Source organism: Haemorhous mexicanus, chromosome 3, assembly GCF_027477595.1.
Source record: "Haemorhous mexicanus isolate bHaeMex1 chromosome 3, bHaeMex1.pri, whole genome shotgun sequence".
NCBI lineage: Eukaryota > Metazoa > Chordata > Aves > Passeriformes > Fringillidae > Haemorhous > Haemorhous mexicanus.
The window spans coordinates 70,948,305-70,969,932 of record NC_082343.1 but is presented as its reverse complement, the minus strand read 5'-3'; the positions used below and the strand labels follow the sequence as shown (position 1 = coordinate 70,969,932).

Sequence of the window (21,628 nt, the reverse complement as noted above, 5' to 3'; positions counted from 1 at the left end):
CACCTATGGGTTGTTTACTTGGATGAAGAGGGCTCAGTCTTGCCTCTCAGGGTGACAGAAATCCCATTTTTCTTCCTCGTACAAGCCATGTCATAATGGCAAGAAAAGCCCTGTGGGTGCATCTGAACCCTACTCCCTATCTGAAAACTTTGTTCTTCACAAAACTTTATTCTTCACAAGGTCCTTCCCCCTCCCAGTGTGAAACAGAAGATAGATGGTCCTTTCTATGTCAGGGGAAAAGAGCATTTTCTAAGGAGCTCAGGAGGTCTTTGTCACCTTGGGAAGTCCAAGCTCTCTTTTCAATCCACTTGCAAAGACAGATCCTCCTGAGAAGGCCCCAGTTCCCCTGCACTGCTGCCTCAGCCTGTAAAAGCTTTCCCATTTAGGGTCTGGGAAATGAGACTGGACTGAAATCTGTAAAGACTTTGGATACTCAAATGTAAGATCCAGGCTGCCCTTATGTAAAACTGGCAGAGGGGAGTGATGGTCACCATGAGAATTGTTAAGACCTCCTAGATGAGCAACAGGGGAGTCCTGGTGGGAAGGAATGGCCCTGGGCAGGGTGTAACCAAGGCAGTACATGACTGTCCAAAAAATTGCTGACTTAGTGATATGTAACACACAAAAAATTGCTTCCAGCTACTTGGTGTCTTCCTAGTGCAGGTGGAGGAGAGTGAGCCAGAAGGACTTCTGGCATGTGAGGGCTTTATGTAGTGAGGGATGAAGGGGTAGGACGGTGCTGAAAGAGGAGAGATCCCACTGGTTGTCTTTGATGTGCTCAAGCTGCCACATAATAAAACTGTCCAGAATTTCAGGACACAGCCCATGCCCGAGATTACTGTCGTGGCTCCTAAAGGAAGTTATATATTGCAAGCACTTAAATGCACATCCTGTGGACTCTTTCTCCTTTGGTGGGGGAAAGAAACATTTATGAAGTGCAGACATCCTCTGCAGCCATGGCCAACCTTGTGTTCAGTTACAGACCTGTGAGTAAACATAGGGCTTAAATGGTTGTTTTTGCATGGCATGGTATTTTCACCTTAACTCTGCCCTGGCTGGTGACAGCCCCTGTGCACCCATTCTGCTGGCAGTGACTAGAGAATTCCTGCAGCCCAGTCAGGAGCATTGCCCATCCTCTGGGAGCAACAATGCACCAACTAAAGTTTATACATCTTTTTTCTCTCTTTGACCTTTGCACAGCATGCAAAGGTCAAAGAGAGAAAAAAGATGTATAAACCCTCAATAAACCTACAGAAATCATAGCTTTCTCACACCACTACCAGGAATCCTTATGGCAGGAAGACTTCTGTGCTGACTGGTGACAGAGCTGCTCTGACTGGAGGCAACACCCCACATGGGGAAGTGCTGGGCAGAGGGACTCATCCATTCCACAGAAACATGCCATTATATTTTCTGCTACCTCATTCAGTTGTCACAGCCACACCTTTGCTAAGCTGCTCCCTGTTAAGGATGCCAAAGTTCACTGCTGATCATGAGATGCCTTCCAGTCCCCCCATTCTCTCCTCAAATATCAGCTACTGGCTGCTAGCAAACTTGAAATTCCTGGCAAAAGTCTGGAAGATTAGTTTTGCTGAGTTCAGTCTTCTGAAGTGGTGTGAGACACCACAGGGCAAACTGAACTCCACCTTGATGCTTCTCCTGCTCAATTTGATATATGGATCTGACTGCTTGATCACAGCACAGATTGGAAAACTGAAACTGCTGTAGGGCATTTTCCATTAAATCAACTGCAGTGCACACAGCCAGACTGTTGAGTATTTACATAAGTTTTTTTGTAATAAAAAGACTAAAAATGCAGCTAGAGGCAGCTTGAAATGCAGGGCATCCCCTGTTACTATCTATGCTGATGAGAAGAAGAAGGGATTAAAGTCTTTTCCATGTAATGCATGGCTTTCACCTCACCCCTTTCCTCTTCACCTGAATGCCCACAATCTTCAGGGGGGCAACAAGAATAAAAAGCTCTTTCTGCATAGGCAGATCCAATCACCCCCTCCTACAAATCTTAATCCATTGGACACTTGGCAGGGTTTCAACAAAGAGCCATGGGGTCTCCAGTTCCCCCATGCAGAGAATCTGGCCCTGCTGTGACCCTGCCATGAGCTCTGGTCTGCACATTACAGAACTATTTTCTTCCCTTTCCATCCATGTCAAAAGCAAGGATTAAAATTTAAGAGTTTATGAAAAAGAGATTTGATAGTACCAGACATTCAGACAGTCATCAAACCTTGCAGTGAACCAGACTGACAGAATAAACCGAGTAAGGCCTCTGTGGGAGTTAAACTGTAGGTATCTTATAGTAAATGCAATACTGTGGAGAGCTATTTGCTCCAGAATATAATAATTTTAAACTGCTTTCATTAGTTGTCTAGAAATTATATTAATTGAATTGAGCACAATTAAAACAGTCGAAATGAATATGTTGAATTGTCCCCTTGTCATTTTTATCACGACCACGGCAAAGCAGCTTTGAGTCAGAACTGTTTTCAAGCATACACAAAACTTACACATTATAGCCATTCTCCTTTGAGCTCAGAGAATATAAATAAACATCACAGCTTAAACACATGGCCCATTCCCACTCCTTTTTCCACGGGAAGCAGGACATTTTTCTTACCTGGGTATGGCACTCTCCCTTTTGTTACCAGCTCTGTTAGCAGGATCCCAAAAGACCACACATCTGACTTTATTGTGAACCTTCCATACAGAGCCGCTTCTGGCGCAGTCCATTTAATGGGGAATTTTGCACCTAAAGTGAGAATACATGAGTCTTAACCAGAACAGAGACAGAACCAAAGCACCAGGTCACAGGTGACTCCTGTGTTCTGCAGCACGTGCAGGTGGAAGGAGCTGCAGACAAGTGTTACCCAACAGCTTCAGAGAGTACACTCAGAGAGGACAGGTGGGCAGAAAGGGCACCTGTAGGGCATCAGGAAAGACTAAGCAGGGAAAGGGTCAGTTTGTCCCAAATCACAAGAGAAGAATAAGACACTTTAACTCAAGTTTGAAGTTTTATAAAATGAAAAAAAAAAACCCACCCCAGTTTTAAAAACAAATAAGCCAAATATAATAGAAATAACTTCTCCCAAAGTGTTTTACATATTTGCAAATCAAACACAGTTACTACGTAGAAGCAGAACTGAGATATACTGGATATGTACCTCCCAGTTTGCCTGTTCAAGCTGAGCAAAATGCAAACAAACAAACATGGTGAAAACAAAAATTAAAAGCAAATCCAATATTTCATTAGAAACACACAAGGACTTGAAAATAATACTGCCATTCGAGTTTCTTGGAGTGCTTGATGTCAAGGCACGACTTTGGCCTGTGATTTATAACTTGACAGTGTACTTTAAGCTCCTGGCACTGCAAAGCCTGTAGTGCCTTAAATAAGTGCAGTTCTAATGTGCTCATCCATCATCAGTGCCAGTTGCAGTAAGGATAGTGAGATAACGAACCTCTGAACACTGATTTATTTGCTTTTCCAATCACTGACTGTTTTCTTAGGAAAAATATTTTCAGTATGACTTTAAAGAAAAGTCTTGTGGTAATAATTAACTCACAGTATGTACAAAAGATATGCAGACATTTCCCTGGTGCCTTGCATTAACATACAGGCAAAAGAGTTGCATTGCTTATTGCTGATCCCTAGTGACAAACGCTCTTGAATTTGGAAACAGACTGACTTTGACTTCACATCACCCACTCATAAAAGCTCCCTTTGCTTTCAGGAGGAGTGTGAAAGTGTAACAATGTGGACAAATCACTCTCAGGGAGTGAACTTATGGCGCTGTTTAGAGTTCCCTGCCAGCACTGTTCCTCCATCACATCTAGGGCTCAATGTCCTATATCTTCTGCCACGCACCCCAATCTGATGTGACTTAGAGTAAAAAGTACACATGGTAATTCTCATCTCCTTACTTAGTAAAACTTCGATGTGCTAAAATTTTTTCTGCTCTACATGTACATGATCCTAAGAGAGACTAATACTCTAGTACAAATACATTTTTTTTCCTAGGGAGTATTGCAGTTGATCAAGTAAGTCCTGCTAAATGACGGGAAAATGTCCTGCTAAAGGATGAAAAAGATGCAAGAGAAAGTTTCAGATACCTAATGCCTGAGGTCAGGAGCTTAAGTCTAGTTAAGCATCAGCACATCACTGGCTAGATTTGCAAAGGTGCTGGAGGATTTTGAATGCCTGTTCACTTTTTAAAGTCTGTCTCTTATGTATTTTCATTGGTTGATAGGTCGGCAGAACTAAAATTTGGGTGCTTGGCTTTGGACTCAATCTCCTTCACTTACACTTCTTTGTGTGACCAACCTTAGCTTACAAGACTCAAAATTTGCAGAACTTCGTTTTCTCCTTTTGCCTGGGCTGTGCTGTGTGAGTCCTTTGCAGCAGAAGCTGCCACCACTTGAGCCTCTCTCCTGGAAGCTGGCCCTGCTCCAGCAGCACCAGCAGCCACGTGGGCTTGGCAACTGCCTGCTCCAGCTGCCAGGAGGTCCTGGGGCTGTACAGCTCATGCCAATCCCTGGAAAAACTGCAAGCTGCATGTACCTGGTGGTCAGGCTGCCCAGGCCAGCAGAGCATGCCTTTAGATGGGCCTGTGCAGGCAGCCCTGGACATGAGGGCCAATGTCCCTCTGCTCTCTCCTACGTGCAGCCCAGACAGTACACACACCCTGTGCCAGCTGGATGAAGGAATAGCTCCAGGCTGGCCAGGAGCCTGAAGCCTCAAACCTTGGCTGGTGCTGGGTGAGATGGACATGTAGGGGGGCTTGATTATTCATGTTGCACACGTTTTATTCAACAGTTTTCTTCTTCTTTAATCAGCTGTGTTTGTCTGAGAAACGTAGCCAAATCTGCTCAATTCCCTTTTGCTTCAAACTCAGATCCAAAGGTAGCAACCACCTACAACTCATCTTTGGAGGAAGGAAATCTCTTCAGACTCTTTTGTGGCCAACTCCCCCAGTATTTTTGTCTTCCTCAACCTACTGCCAGTGTGTCACTGGGAGATGAGTATGCGGCGAGTTGTCAAACCACAGGAAAATGAGAAGCAAGGTAAGTCCCTGAGAAGGGGGATCAATTCCAGGACATCCCTTTTCCTGAGAGCTAGAGCAGTACAGTCCTCACTGGGGTGTGATGAGCACTGCGGGAATGGTCTGTGCTGAGGATTTTCCAATGACAGGACAGCTATTAATTACTTCTCTATGCTGCCCCTGCTGTGGATGATTCTCTGTCTAAAGCAACTAATACAAAAAATCACGTTCTGCAGTTTGTGCAGCATTTCCTGATAGATGACAGATTTGGAGTGGTAGATGGGGAGGAGAAAAATGCAAGCTTGGCAGAGAGCTTGCTAGCAGAGCCCTGCCTCATGGTTTTCTGGCCCTGCCACACATGTTGGAGGCTAGATGGTTCAAGAGAGTCTGCAGTCCAGTGTGGCAGAGCTGTCAGTGAGGGGAGAGCAGAGACCAGGGGGAACACACCAGGCTGGTCACCTGCAGGTACAACACATGCACTGCCCTCGCATAAGATCACATACAGCTTGTGTGAATGGGAGTGTGTGTGTTTGACAGGGATCCTCCAAGGTGCTGCCCCTCATTCAGTGCCTGGAACTGGAGACAGAGACAGTGCACTGCTCTGCGCAAAAATTCCCAAAGCACAAAAATTCCCAAATGTCTTGAGCGCTGCCCTGAAGCCTCCTGCTTGCTGGAGCTCCATGCAGTGTTAGCACAGGCCAGATGCTGTGTGTGGTTCCTGATGGACACACAGTTCCTGTGCTTAACTCTCTTCCCAACACACTGATTAAAACCCCCAATGCCTCTCTCTGCCCAGGCCTCAGAAGCTTATTAAACAAACTGACTTCGTGCTGCAAACAAATTACAACATCAGATAAAACGTGTATTACTGACAAGCATGTTAATAAATCTGATAAGCCAAATCACCCCAGCTGACAAGGCAGCCCATCTCCTGCTCTGAAGGCAGATTTTGCATCAGTGGGGGAAGGATTTCTCTCTTTTTGTTGCTCGAACCTGTTTTATTACACCCCAGCACATGAGTAACCCCATGCATGGACACAAACAACAGACTGCATTCATCAGGTCAGGATGACCTGTCTTTGCCCCAAAACAGGGTACTAATCTGCAGCTTTTATCTCAGTCCCTATCTTTTTTTTTAAACGTTACAGCCTGGAGAAAGCCTTTTTTGGGATTCTGCACTGCTTGTAACCACATGAAACCAAAGCTTCTGATACATTTATGGTTAGAGCAGCAGCCCCCAGCCTGCGAGGATTTTTGTGAGGCTCAGCCCTATTCTTGGGACCTCTGCCCGACTCTGCCCAGGCATTCACACAGGTTATCTCCCAGGAGGATTTCCCTGGGAAAAATCAATCCACGGTCCTGTTTTAATTCTTTGCTGGCTTTAAGCGGGTCATGTGATGAGAAGGAGCAGAGGGGGCTGGGATGATTGAGTGACCTTGAGATACAACTCTCAGCATGGTTTCTTCTGAGGCAAGTGAAAATCCCTCAGAGCTTTGGTTTCTTTTCAGATCTAAATCTTGATGAAGTAGAAACCTCTGAAATTCATGCCCCAGAGCCACTGCCAGCTTGATAATGATCCTGTTTCTGGAAATGCCACAAAGCTGCAACCTCTTGTACCTTAAAACCAAACCCAGTGGAGGACTCCAAGCTCTGTGACCCAAAAACTCGGGGTCCGCTCGGGTTAGCAATCAGGGAATGTAGCGTGGCATTGGATTGCTTCTGGGGCTGGAAAGGGAAAGCGGTAAAAGGTAGAAACGAAGTGCTGAAGCAAGCACGAAACAGGAAACGAGTCCGCCCCGGCAGGCGATGATGAGTGCCGTGTGGGAGGGACCGTGCAATCACATTTTCTGTGCTGTGAGAGCGAACGCGGAATTACCAGCCTGGCAAACATCGGCGATGAGGAGCAGGCTCCGCAGGCGGACCCCTCCCAGGAAGCGGGGGGCGAGGGGCGGGACTGCGGCTCTGAACACCCCTCTGGCTCTCTGCCTGCAGTCCCCCTTCCCTTACTTTCCCTCGCCCTTCCCCTTGCCCTGGGCGCGCTCCTTCCCTCCCGCGGGGCAGAAGGCACCTCTGCGGGAGCGGAGCGGGGATCCCCCGGGACCCGCTGGCTGAGAGCCAGGAGCCCTTTCTCCTGGGCTGGCTCAGGGAACCGCAGGTAAAGAGCGAGAACAAAGCCCTGGATGCTCCAGCCTGCAGTGCAGTCAGTCACAAACAAACCAGCTCTGATTAGCTGGTGAACAAGTCTCTGCAAAGGGACTGGAGAGAGCCTGGAAGGGGAGGGGGGAAATCCCTGCCTATTTCTAGGAAATCAAACTAAGAAGCATCACTTGATTTTAAGCAGGGCAGGAAGGAGTTACTTCTAAGTGTTAAGGAGGCAAAAATGATCTGCGAGTTTACAAACACGTACTAGAGCTCTCAAAATAGCTCTGATTCGTCTGGAAGGCATCAGAAAGATCCTTATTGTTTCATGTGTTAGTGGCACTACTGCAAGTGCTGCTGGTGTGTGCAGTAGAAACACGGCCTGGAAAACAACTCTGCACTTTTTATTTATTGAGAAAATTTTAAATTCGTATCAGCTGCTGCTGCTCAGAATAGTAACAACTCTAACCCAGTGTCTCTGTGGAGCACTGGCACTCTCCACAAAAATGCCATGTGCTTGGCCCAAACTCCACATAACTGTGAACCATATCAGTGCAAGGATAGCAGAACTTTGTGGGAAATCCTCTGCTGGGGGTGATGGGAAGTTTCTCTTTGTCCTGTAGGATACCACGAGTTTTAAGTCTTGCCTTACAGAGCTGACACAAGCATCACCACCAGTGGAAGGGAGCAACACTCCATGCCTGGCACTCGGTGTGTAGGGAAGATGTTGCAACAGCAACAGCCAATAAAGCAATGGGACAGGCTGCAATGCAGTCCCCCAGTGTAGCCTTTGAAATGGGTGTCACTCCAAACAGGCATGTTTTTCCCCTTTGATTACTCACTTCCTCTAAAAGCAAGAGGAGCCAAATGCTCATTGCAAGCCAAGAACTTTTAATTTTTTTTTTTTGTATTATTTAATGGCAGTGTATGGCTGCTAGTCACACACTTTAAATCATTAATGGCATGACCATCTCTTTCCTTCCTGACAATTGCTGAGAAATGGCACTGCAGACAACGAACTGCTTTTTATTTACCTCCTCATAAATCAGGAGCAGTCAGGCCTCCTTTGTTCAAACCCAAAAGAAAATAAACCGGTCAGTAAAACATTACCACCAGGCTAAGTAATACCCACACAGGTTCAGGAATCCTGCACTCTAGCCTACTGGGGCTCAAAGCATCCCCATCTGTTTCCTTTCAAAATATTTAATCAGAGAAAAAAGTGACAGTGGGGGAAGGGAGCAGGAGATCAAGGGAAGCTGGAGAAAACCACCTCTTCCCCACGCCAACAATGAGCTCTGTACTAACACACTTAAGCCAAAAGAAGGATGGCTGCTGAGAAGAGTGACCAGAGACTTTAATCTTCAGATTTTGCAAGGAAAAACATTTCCTTTCTCCCACAGGAGCTGCCAGTCTGGAGCACTCCCTGTTCCCCTCCCCTCTGCTGGCCAAGCTTTCCTCCTGTGTCAAAATTCCCACTGAAGCAGTAGTCAGCTAGATAAACAGAGCAGTCCCCAGATGCATCCCCTTGGAGGCTGAAGTAATAGGTCATGGGAAACAAGCAGAGGCAACCATTTCCTCCTGATACTGTGGTCTCCAACAAGCATTGCTCAAACTGAAGCTTAACTAAACAAGCCAGAACTGAATTCCAGTTGAAAAAAAAAAAAGATCCATTGGTGCATTAGAAACCATTTTTCTCCTGCAATAAATCAAAGGTCTTAGGCTCACCCTGGCTTGGAAGCCAGGTTAATTGCAATGAAATGTAAATTGAGTGTGTGCTACTTGGTCAAAAAAAAGCACCCCTTCCTACTCCTTAAGAAAGGGACAAAAAATATTGGCGAAAGTAGGAAAACCTTTCTACTTGATACCTGTGGTTACAGCTCTTTGGGTCTCTCTTTTAAGGAATTCTGTAGCTCTGAAGGACTTCAGCCTGACTCGGGGGTCAGGGGAAGGAATTATTGTCCGTTGCCCTCAAATATGGAAAGGAGGGATGACTTTTCCATACTGGCACAAGGAGATGAAGCCAGGCAAACATGACTCAGATCTCCAGATCATCATCAAGTAATTTTAAAAGCTAAACCAATTCTCCCTTCCCAGACACTTTTTCCTCAGTGCAAGTGATTTCTGCCATGAAAAAAAGGGGAGGAGATACCCACAATGCTCCCTCTCCCTGCCAGGCCTGGTGTTGTCCTTTTCTAAAAGTTTCTCCACCCCAAATCGAGTGATTTTTATTTAAAAATCAAAACTTCTCCTTAGTATCAGTCAGGTAGGTTTTCCCAGCTTTTTTAACATGTGAAGAGGGCAAAACTATTCTGAGAGATTTAAACTGGGAGGCAAACAGGTCATCATAGGATTTCCTAGGGATCAGGAGCCTGAAGAGATTTGGCCAGAAGTAGGTCACATACTTGTCTATGAAAACAAATAATTAGTCATGTAAAACTATACATTGGGTGGTTTCCAAAGGGAACAGAAGACATGCCAGCAAACCAGGCAGAAATGGAGATAATATAGGACACTGTTTCAAAGCCATTTTGCAGACTGGATCTGCCTGCGTGTTCAGAGAAAACTCTTCTTGTTTCACACAGGGGAACAGCAAGCAGGCAGCTTTCTGTCTGCCAGAGCCTCTCCAGACACTCTTATTGCTCTAGAGAGAATGACACAAGGCTGTTTTTTTCTAACAAGAAGCAATTCCCACCCTCAGGCTGAAATCAATAGTAGTTAAGGCTCTGCATTAGTATCTGTCACGGGTTCCTCAAGGACCCCACCAAAATAATCAGGCCTTGCTGTCTGACTGTGAAGCAGGCACCTTCCAGGGTGGATGCAGCCTGTGGTCCACACCCCTGTGACTGGGTACTGCCCACAGCAGTTCAGGGGGTGAGAACAGCTTGAGAGCTGCTTCTGCTCCCAGGCCAGGGCAAGGCATGCTGGAAACTCTCCGGCTCCTTCTGTCAACACTTAGAGAAAAAGTTACAGAAAGAGGTTAGCTGTTTCCTAAGAATTAATGGCAGGGTCCATGCTGAAACAGGGACTTTGCTCAAGAGAAGAAACTCACAAGAGGAAACCCACAAAGAGAGTTTTTGGTGATGCACAACAGGGTTTAATGGGATCGTCCTTGGTTTGGCACTGAAAGGATGGAGTCATGTTTACTAACACATATTGAGCAAGCACTACCAAAGTACTGCCAGCAGAAAGAGAATAAAACTGTAGCTCTGCAGCTTGGACCAACATCTAACAACTAAGCATGACTTGTAAAGAATAACTAAAAAGAGCCTGTGACATGGCTCAGTTTGAACACACATGCTTTTTAGAAAAAGCTACAAAACTCTTTGAGACATTTCTATAGTGTATCAGTGGTCATCTGTGCCCAACACCCTGTGTATTACTGGAAGATGGCATTTCTATAAAAACAACAAGAAAGAAAGAAAGAGAGAAAGAGAGAAAGAGAGAAAGAGAGAAAGAGAGAAAAAAAGAAAGAAAGAAAGAAAGAAAGAAAGAAAGAAAGAAAGAAAGAAAGAAAGAAAGAAAGAAAGAAAAAGAAAGAAAATAGAGTGCTTAGATAAGCAGCTCCATTGCACAGAGGCACAACTCTAACCTGTTTGAAATAAAGAAAGTAAAAATAGTACAGGAGTGATAGTAGTGGTTAGTAAATACTAGAAGGCACATTACAAAAGAAATACCCTCCATACACTTTTCTGGATTACCACATTCTCATAACCAGTAAGTAAAATATCCTCTTTGCTATGGCACCATGAAGATCCTGTCTTTGCTGTCATTTCCAGCTGTGTTCTCACTTATTACCTTTGTTTCATTTTGGTTTTCAAAGAAAAGACAACAAAATAAGACATTCTCTTTAGGACATGCATTCAGCAGTGAACTTCTGACTAAGAGTTAATATGAGTTGAGGATTTACCGAAAGCAGCCCCGAAGCATAGGAGAGAGAGCTTTTCAAAACCACATTCCACAAGGATGACACTCAGTGCTGCATTTACCTTGTCTGGCTGTATATTCATTGTCTTCAATCAGTCTTGCCAATCCAAAGTCGGCAATCTTGCATATTAGGCCGTTGCCCACCAGGATGTTTGCAGACCGCAGATCTCTGTGTATGTAATTCATCCGCTCGATGTACGCCATGCCCGCGGCCACCTGCAAGCAGCAGGAGAGACAAGCCACGCATTTAAACCAAACTCAGTTCATACATGGGCTATAAAACATCTACACCTCAGTGCTCAGTACTCTGGAGACAGACCTGGGCCGCCATGTCCACCAAGTTCGGTAGCTTCAGAGCTCTCCCTTCTCCATCCTTTAAGAAATCTAGCAAACTCCCTGTGAATGCAGAGTTGACACAATAGAGAGATGTTAGGAAGACAGCTCATCAGAATGGAAGTGCAGCAATATGTGCAATATTAAAGACAGCAATGTTTCAAGTTCAAGGGACAGTTTCAAAAAACTCCATGATATCTCCAAATTCTCCCGCTGTACTCGCTTCACTCTTTAAGTTGGCTTGCAGAAGAAGTGCAACTAGTACATCGAGAGTTGTGGGGAAAGGAAACAGGATTGTTTTAAATTTCCCTGACCATTACTGAGAAAGTTGATCTTTCCCAACTTTTCCAGTGCTCTTTAAAACTACATACCTGCTGCTCTCTAAAGGCCTCAGCTAACTGCAAAGCAGCAGCTCAGTTCCAATCCACACAAGTTATGGAAGAAGTCAGATCCTAGCTCAATCTGCTCCAAAAGAAAGGTCAGCCCAGAGCCTGGTGAGCCCAGGGGGGATAGCATTGGCAAAGGCTATTTTTCCTTAGAAATGAGTGGTGCTTCTCCTCTAGATAACCCAGAACTAAATACAGCATGAATCATTAATTTTAGAAGACAAAGGAGAGATGAAATGAAAGCAACTTTAGCAAAAGTTATAAGAAAGTCACTTTCCTGTGCAAGGGAAAACAAGAAAGTACCCTGTTGCCTTAAAAAAAAGAACCTAGTCTGTATAGCTTCTGTCCTAATCTTGTATCTGAACAGAGAAATGTAGCAGTCTCCTTTAAATAAGGTTAGAGAATTGGTTTAAAAAATAAAGGAAAAAGACAGATGATTAAGCGTTTCTCCCTTGATAAATTGTCAGCCTCAAGCTCAGATCCAAAGATTTAAAATGTTACAGTACAAACCAATAAAGTAAGCCAAAATAAACCCATACTTCAGAAGGGTTTTGAAAAGTCTTTATTTTTAAAGGGAAAAAGCATATGCTTGTCACTGAGACATATGATTAAAGTGTGAGTTAGTCAGGGCTTGGATGCCTCTGAGGAGGGAGGTGGGCAAGCACCTGCCAGGAAAATAAAAGTCAATTCCAAATAGACTGAAAAAATGCACTTAAAATTTCAGAGTGTATCCTCCAATGTACAATGAAACTTCCTTGTGAGAACTTATGTTTCCTATTTGGTTCATTTGCTTTTCCAAAACAAGCAGATTTTTTGCTCAGCTCTCAGCACCCTGCTGGAGGTCTGATGGAGCAAAAAGTTTTCTTTTTCTCATTTTACTACACTGTTACCAGCTAAATAGCTTAAGGAAGAGACAAGAGGGAAGGGGAAAGTGAGGGAAAAAGAGGAGAGAAAGAATAATATGTACAAATCATGTATTAAGATGGTAATGGGGTGGACTGGAAGTGAAGTGTGATCTGAGAATGAGGTGCAGTGACAAGATTCAGGATTGGCTAAACAAGGAAACAGAAATCCTAGGCCAACAAGTAAACACTGAAAGAAGATGTCCTAAGAACTCTCTGATGCCAGGAAAAGCTAGGATCTTGGGAAGCAGCATGTGGTATCATCAAACCTAGAAAATGCAAATCACTTGCCAGGGAAGTTTGTATGCTGATGCAGTTGGAATGACTTAGCCTGCACCAACTTCTCTTTCCCCCAGCTAGTACAGATATTTTTTGTGCATCAAGTTTTGGGCCCAGTTCATAGTGGAATTCATAATTCTTCTGAAGCCAGAGGTGACTCTTGTTTGCTGTTCCCTCTCTCCTTCCTTGCATGCACCCCACTGCACCTCCCTCTGTATCCCCAAGGAGAAACAATAAAGAAAAAATATTATCAAGCACAGCAGCTCTGGCTTCACCTTTGCTCATGTACTCTGTGACAATATAGATAGGCTCTTCAGATACCACAGCATAAAGTTGGACCAATTTGTCATGTTTTAGCTTCTTCATGATTTGGGCTTCCTCTAAGAAGGATTCTGGAGACATGGTGCCAGGCTTCAGGGTCTTGATAGCCACTTTAGTATTTCCATTCCACGTACCTACAAGCACAGACACTTAGTTAGATTAAATATCTTCTGTTCCTTTTTCTGCCTGATGCCCAATGTAAGCAAGGAAAAAATAGCAAGGACATTTAATATAAGGTTTTTTTAAAAAAGTTTAGTTTTCCACGTTGCCTTATCATTATATTCCTCCCACAGCTCCTTCATATTTTAGTCTTTTTCTGTTACACTGAAAAATATTACTCCCATTGGCACTGGGGCACAATTGCTGTTGTCCTACTCAGACAGTGTTTCCAGTGATCTCCACAGAAACCTGCTCTGAGTAAGAAACTTGGGACTGCTGAAACCCATCTTCGTGTATTCCCTTGCTAACAAGTAATTGCTCCTGACAACAACCCAGCTCCAGTCACAGATTTGGACAACAAAACTGGTTAAACCAGAATTTCTCATTTGCAACACATTTTAACATTTTGGTTTTGTTCTGAGTCAGATTTAAACAAACAAACAAAAAACTTCCTTAGAAACAAATCCTGAATTGATTTCATTTCAGAAACACAGGTGTGTTTCCAAACTGAAATGTGTCTTTTTCCTTCCCCTCCTTATCCCCACGAGCTGCTGAGAGAAAATGAGGTGTTCCTGACCACTTCAGTTTGGTCTTTACTAGTGATCTGCACTGAAATAGACAAGTTGCATCATTTTTCAGCCATCAGCTACCAAGCTTTCTGGAACATCCAAAAGCATGCACAAGAACCTGGAGAGAACTGGGGAAGGCTGACTCAGGGCATCGTGCAAGAGCTGGGGCTTCACTGGGGTATTAGAAAGGGGGAGGAGGACTGGAAAGACAGAAAACCCAGAAGACCAATTTATGTAAAGAGTGGGGATTTTTTTGGTTTTGTTTTGGTTTGGTTTTTTGTGTGGGAAGGAAAAGGAAGGAAGATTAAAATGAGCAGAAATACCCCTTTCCTACTGTCCATGCCCTTTGCCCAGACTAGCCAGAGCCCTGCGCCAGAGTCAGGGCTTACATGGCTCTGAATGTGATCTGCAGATAGGGAGCTGCTGTGTGATAAGGCAGAACAACACTAAATGACTTCAGGAATTAATCACACTAAAAACTACTCCTCTGCACTTAAGCATGAGGACAGCAGAAAGCCCCCAAAGTACACAAAGGCTGTGTCATGGAAAAAGGTGACATGTAAAATAACCCTGTTTGTTAAAAGTACGTGAACAATAACAGGGCTCAGCTGCTTCATGGGAACTGCTTAGGCCAATATAACTTTATCATGAGCTTTTGCAACCTGCCAGAATATAAATGATCCAAAAAATGGGTCCTTTTTTGGGCAAATGCTCAGGTCCCAGGTCTACCTTGCCTGGCTGAGGAAAGCAGAAGAGCAGTGGAGGAGCTGCTGCTCCTGTGCTGCTCCTCACTTTTGAAGGGCAATCCCAAATGCCTGGGGGGGGCCTGAGGCACATATTAGTCAAAAGTGTGCAGAGCAAGTTGGTTTTTATTATGCCTTCACTTCATTTCCTTCTGCCAGTTCAGTGCCAGCTATCTGACAGTGCACTGTTCTGTCAGTGGAGGGATGCCTTGAGTTACCACCTCTGCCACCCCAGCACGTTTCAGAGGGACTCCTGAAGCCCTAATTTCTCTCAGTCCTTCAAAGCTGAAGCAGGACTTTGCTCTAGTGGCACTCCTGTGTAAGCTGGGAAGGATGTGGTTTTGCTTCTAATTTCAAGCAGGGTGGCCAAAATCTTTTCTGATGGGTGACAGGGAGCGTGTTTTGTCTGGAGTCCCTGAGGCTCCAGACTGCAGTGTGCCATCAGTCATGGCCACTTTGCAGAGGTACCACCAATTATATATGAACAAAGAATAAAACCAGACTGGCATTCATAAAATAGGATCTCACCTCGTGTGTTAACAGGATTAATTGTGTACTATCTATCTGTTTAAATAAAAATCTCAGGACTTGTTCTATTACCATGAAGTGTTTTCAGCAAATCTGTTTTTAAATACTTTTATGAGTTTCTCCAGTTTAAAAAAAAGAAAATAAAACAAAAATGCTAACTTATCGTCTCAGCCCTGATTCCAATTTAAATTCTTAAATTTTCTTTTTCTGTTTTGGTATATTTTTCTAATAGAAAAGTAGCGTAGACTTCCCTCTGAATTCTTCCCATATGTAGTTATTTACTACTTAATGTGTTTTTTATTAATTTTTACTGTGTTAATCTACTCCAATTTGGTAATGCTTCAGGGCTGTTAACATATTTTTTACTATACATTAAGAAACAGAATTTCATAATTGGAATAATAATTTTTGCATTTCTGACAGCTACTTGATACTGGTACTTGGCACTTTTATTTCCCATACCTGTTGGTTTTTTTTTTTTTTGGTTTTTTTTTTTTTGTTTGTTTGTTTTTTTGGTTTTTTTACATTTGTTCCTTTAACTTGCCATGTCAGCTTAAGGTCTATGGCACACAGAGCTGACCACTAAGTACTAACATCAACTGAAAACTTGTGTGTGCATTCAAGATGGAGAACAAGAAGGAGAAACTGCAGATATCTGGAAATGCCAATAGAAATGTGTGCAGCTTTCTTTGCAAGAGGTCAGCTGCAATTCTGTGAGATTCTATAAATTTCCATATTTCTAGTCTATAAATCCCGTAAATCTCACAGACTTGCTGCTGGGCTCCCTGTTGCAGCACCCACTGGTTGTTTTGGCTGTACATATTTTTGTGTCACTGCAACAAAAGGAGTGGTCAAACTGCTCCCTCAAATTTTTGTGAGGAAACAACATATAGTGATTCTTTATTTGAATTGGTAATTTTAGAGTCTATACAGAACAGAATTTGGCCAGAAATTGCACCGCATGTCATGAAATGGCCACTATATTGTGTTTCAAAGCTGTGGCCATACTAAGATTTATGTATATTGTAAATTGCTGTTGTTTTATACTCATTAAAACAATGAGGCCCATGATGGGTAAGTTAAGCTGGCAAGTGTGCAGAAAACAATGTCAGTGGATTTGGAAAAGGTCAGTAGTTCTGGACTTCAAAGTGGGGGGTTCAGCTGGGCCCAGCAAGTTTTGCCTATGTTGTCCCTGGTCTCTATATTGAATTACTGGGTTCTGCTGCAGACACAAATTACAGACAGACTTGAAGAAGTGGATGCATGGGAAAGCTAGCTTGACAATATCAGCTTGCTGATATGTGTCATTATTTTTAAGCTGGGAGAGTGGATGGAATAATTTTCAGGGTCTGATGCCATCAGTGCCACAATAAACAAGGAGAGAAAAATGTCTACTTACCAGATTAATTTCTGGTTAGCCATTCTGCCTTACAGGTTTAGCATCATTCCTATTTAATACCTAGCAATTGTGTAGTCACCCAGATAAACCCAAGGCAATTAATGAATTTTAATGCCCTAACCTCTCATACCACTGTGTGCAAATGAAAGGAAGCTTCCCCATGGATTACTGTATTTACAATTGACTGTTTCGGGCAATATAAACTAACATTTCACACTATTCTGATCTTTTAGCCTTAAGATCTATACTTGAAATGTCTATTTCTGCCAAGAGGGCCTTAAAAGATCCATCCAAAGCAAAATATATTCTCTGCCTTACCACGCCACACTTCAGCGAAACACCCCTGACCAAGCTTCTGTTCCAGAAATAATGAATCACGTGCAACTTCCCATGCATCTTTAGCCAATCCAACAGTTTGTGGAGTATTATTCGTAGCAATCACAGTTAAGTTAAAACACAAACCATCAGCTTTCTCTATAGGAGAGGAAATTAATAAAAAAAACACACTTATAATCCAAAATTATGCATGCATTGAGAAAGATGGAAGGTGAGGGTCTCTCAGTGCTGCAACAAAGTTCATTTGCAAATACTGGTTTTTGGATGCTGAAGGTAAGGGCTTCTTTTGTAAGCTTGCAGAAAAAGGCTCCGTGGTATAGCTAAGAGATTACTATGCGAGCCTTGATTTATTATTAAGACAGTGGTAATTTGTCAAAATCGAGACCTTCCAAGGAAACATGGATTTTCAGTTTTCTTTTGCCATCAATTATAGTGAAAGTTGAAGATTAAAGAATTTCAAAGTCAAAGACATGATTCCAAAGACATTTTTCCTAACAGTTTGAGCTTTACTAATTTTTCTTCTTGTGGGTCACAATGTCCTGCATTTTCACCTTCCATCTTGTAATCCCCACACAGCGAGCTATTTTAGAGTAATTATTTTGCTCCATACCCATCCATACTTCCCCAAACTGCCCATTTCCCAGTCTCTTGATCAACTGTAGGGATTCTCGTGGAATTTCCCAGACATCTTTGGTTTTGACAGACAGATCAGTAAGCCTTGGCATTCCTTTATGACAGGGGACTACTAAGCGGCAGCAAAGACCTGCAGCTCTCTCTGATGGAGCCAGAAGTGAAGCCAACAGCAAAGGAGAGGAAAGAAAAAAAAGTGTGACATGAAACAAATACAGTAAGCATAAAAACAATGCTACTCACAACAGCTGTTAGTTGCATACCACAAAGCATCCTGGAAGATTAGGAACTGAACATTGAAACATATTCATTTGAGACAGAACAGGAAATATTTTAGCCTCTGCACAGTCTGAAATGGAAGGTGACCGCCATTGGTTTCTCTTGCAGACTCAGGATTTCCCTCCTCCCACAATGCTGCATTAAGATAACCTCTTGAGTGACTGGTTTACTATAGAACAGTATAGCTTTTTAAAAATAATCTGTCAATTACAAGCTGAATTGTTTCTGAACTGAGTAACATGGAGAAAATTAATTACTTATTTTTCTGAAAAATCACAGCCGTGAAAATTTGGTGGACTTTTTGTAGCCTGGGAAAAGGCATTTTCCATATTCTGCTCTGTGAAAAGGTGTCTTTGTAGGTGTCATACAAGTCTAGCATTCTTTCTAGAGCAAACCTTCATTAGCATATGCAGTACCATGCCTCCAGAGCTACCCTGCCTGGATCCTACTGATTATGCTTTCATGTTGCACAGAAATGGCTGCTTCCAGATCTATTTGTTTCTGCATCTGTGCATGGAAAATATGCCACCCAACATATACCAACTGGTACAGTGAGGTTGTAAATTATCTTCCTTATATGTGAGATTTTATATCTCATTTAGCTTGAAGTAAAGTCACCAGAAACAACTAGAAATTCTCCCTGGCAGCACACACCCATCAGGAATTGGGTGGAGAAGACAGCCAGATGTCTAGTATGAATAGCATAAGAATGCAGCAGACAGAATACAAAGAATACAGAAAAAATGCCCCGCAGAGAAGCTGATTTCCCAAGTAAAAATTATGAAATTTTTTGAGCAGCAAGCATTTGGGCTAATCTGTTAATAATATTATGAAAAGCTAAAGTAAAGGAAAAAAAACCCAAAGAGCAAATAATTCAAAATACAAATTTCTGCTTAAAAAACTGACCATGCTGAGAAGCATGACAACCTTCTGTGTAAGAACCAGTCGTCCTATGCAGAGGTTTGGGGGGCTTTGAAGTTGCATTTGTTGTACACCAATTGACAGTGACAATAGGATGTAGTTTTGGGTGGAATAGTGCCTGCCACACTTTATTCACAGGATAATAAAAAAGTTTGGTGGGTGGACACAAATAGTGCGCATAAAGAAACACGCGTATTGCCTTATTTATTTAACATACTTTAAAAGTTAATACTTTCCACACAGAACAAAAATCCAGTGGGAAAATATATTTAATGTATCTAATACATGCAGACCTTTTGGCCATTGTTTTAGGTGACTGAATTCCACAGTGCAATTCCTATTTGCTTCATTAGCAATAGTGCGCTGCAAAATGGCACATATTAGCACTTGCTTATTCACAGGGAATTCGTGATTGGAGATGTGCAAGTCAAATTTGGTAATTCTGTTTGCTTAGAAAACGGAGAGCTGACAAAACCTTTAGCACAGTGAAGTGTTAGGTTTTAAAAGCTCTGCTGCTGTATCCTGTGAACAGCACTCAAAGACATTTATAACTCTAATGGGAAAGGGATAACAGAAGATGCATTACAACAAGCTAGAGTCATAGATCAAATGACTCTTTAGGGCATCTTACACATACATCAGCTCAGCAGCAAACACTTTTGTTTTAAAATACTTCAGAGTGCCATGTATTATCTGAAAAATTACCTGAGTAATGCTGAACCAGCTGCTGAAGAGTTTCGAATTGTGCCCGAGTTGTGATATAATATCCACCATTGTCAAGTTTACGAATCTTATAATGTTTGACATGATCTCCTTTCATATCATCCCAGTCTCGAATAGACAGGGAATAGGCACCTGTTCCAAGCAAAGGAGAAAAAAAAAATTGCAATTAGCTTTTAGTCACAAAGATTTTGGTTTTCTGGTCAGTTGCTACAAAGTGAAAGAGAAATTGCTTCCAAAAAGCTCACTGTATCCTGAAAAAGAACAAATTAATCTAACACAATGAGGTAAGTGTCAGAGAAATCCTTGGATGTTCACACCATGTCCCTTTCACAATGTTCTAGAAAGATACCGGGACTTCTGTGTAAATGAAAACTCACATTTTAACATTTACTGCTCCTGGCTGTTAAATTGACTTTTCCTATTCTAAGCGTCAGGTTACACTGCAAATACTGTCCTTTATGTAAATGCCAGTGGGTGGTAAATATCAAGATTTTCACAGGAAGCTCTGGAGATAATGACTTTATATGTGGGTAGTGTTGTTACCTGGATGGATCCCAAACTTATTTATAAACAACCAAATAAACATATTTTGTACACCACAGTCTTTGGAAGGTAATACTGCACCAAGACTGAGCACCAGGAGATCTGCAAGAACTTCACATTTCACTCCCAAATCCATGTGGGGCTTTAGAGCTTACTAGTGGGATTCAGATGCCCTAGCACAGGGATTAAGTGCCATGTGAGATGCCTCAGGACACGCTGCTTGGCAGATTTCCCACAGGCTGTCACATTTTTCCAGCCATGTGGATGCCCTGCAGGCAATTGAAGTGGCTCTGGATGCTCAGGGCCATGTAAAGGAACCTCAGTTGATGGGCTGGATTTAGTTTCAGGTGCAGTGATGGCAGTCTGCAGGTGGGCTGGGGGCTTGATTTCTATGCCCATGCACAAGCCCCTGGTGCTATGAGGGCAGCTGAATGCCAGCCCAGTTTCCATGAGTGTTATGGCACTGTGGTGTAATGCCACCTTGGGCACTCTGTGCTCGCAGTCACGGGCAGCTGAACAGAGCCTCAGCTTCCTGCTGACTGCAGAAACAGCTCAGCCACCTCCGTGGGGACCTGCCCGTTCAGGTGTCTCACTCTGGAGGACAGTCCTGGTTTACAGCCAGTGACACACGTGTTGGTTCTCTACAGTGTCAAAAGCAAAGCCACTTTTTTACAGAGTAACGCAGCATCTGAGCAAAAACATGGCCCTTTTCAAAGGCAGCAAAGAAAACAAGTTCTCTCTCATGGCTCAGACAAATATTGTGTTTACTCAAGGGAATTTAGGCATTAAAAGGAGAAGAGGAAACTGTCAGCTGCAGAGAGCTCAGGAAGGCCCTCCTTCTGGAGCCTCTGCTGCTTTCACTGGTAACCGTGTCAGCTAAGGGCAGAAAAGGAAAACCACCAGCAAACAGTTTTGTATGACATGAAAGGTTGTCCCAGTGTAAGATGTCTTTCTTGGATGTATCCTCAGGAAGAAGCTTCCTTGACCACATTAACCAACAACAGGTTACACTGGTGGGTGGCTCATCACTGAGGGAGATGCAGTGAGCAAAACCTCTGCACCCTGACTCCAAGGACTTCTCAAATTCCCTGTTGTTTGTCCCCTATATAGGAGGAAAAGAGTCAGCACTTAAAACAGATGATTCTGGTTTATTTGAATGGGAGGCACCTTTAAAGGAGTGTCAGGGGTTGTTTTATGTCTTTTTTTTTAAATTTTATTTTAGTTTTATGTATTTATTTTGGTGGGGCTGGAGCTAGATAATCTTAAATGTCCCTTCCAACTCCAGCCTTGCTGTGATTCTGATTTCTAAGTGTGGACAAATACTGTTTGTTTAGGACAGTTTTCTGAAGAGGCTCTCCCCAAGTCAATACATTTGTTTCAACTAGGAGTTGAAAGCTTTTTGGTGATATCCAAGCACACCTTGTGCATGTTTTGTACCAGCACTCTGGGCTGTACAT

At 43.0% G+C, this 21,628-nt stretch overlaps 1 protein-coding gene across 3 annotated transcripts in view; it reads right to left on the bottom strand.

The window, feature by feature from the left end:
- Positions 1-21,628, bottom strand: part of FYN (FYN proto-oncogene, Src family tyrosine kinase) — a 140,513-nt gene that overhangs the window by 11,906 nt on the left and 106,979 nt on the right. For 2 of the 3 annotated variants that reach the window (XM_059842274.1, XM_059842273.1), the window contains 6 exons: positions 19,611-19,760; positions 17,686-17,850; positions 13,296-13,475; positions 11,440-11,516; positions 11,183-11,336; positions 2,636-2,767 (listed from right to left, as the gene is read on the bottom strand). In XM_059842274.1, the coding sequence (XP_059698257.1) occupies positions 2,636-2,767; positions 11,183-11,336; positions 11,440-11,516; positions 13,296-13,475; positions 17,686-17,850; positions 19,611-19,760 (858 nt within the window). Of the gene's footprint in view, positions 1-2,635; positions 2,768-11,182; positions 11,337-11,439; positions 11,517-13,295; positions 13,476-17,057; positions 17,214-17,685; positions 17,851-19,610; positions 19,761-21,628 lie in introns of all 3 variants that reach the window. The other variant, XM_059842275.1, reaches the window with a different exon arrangement.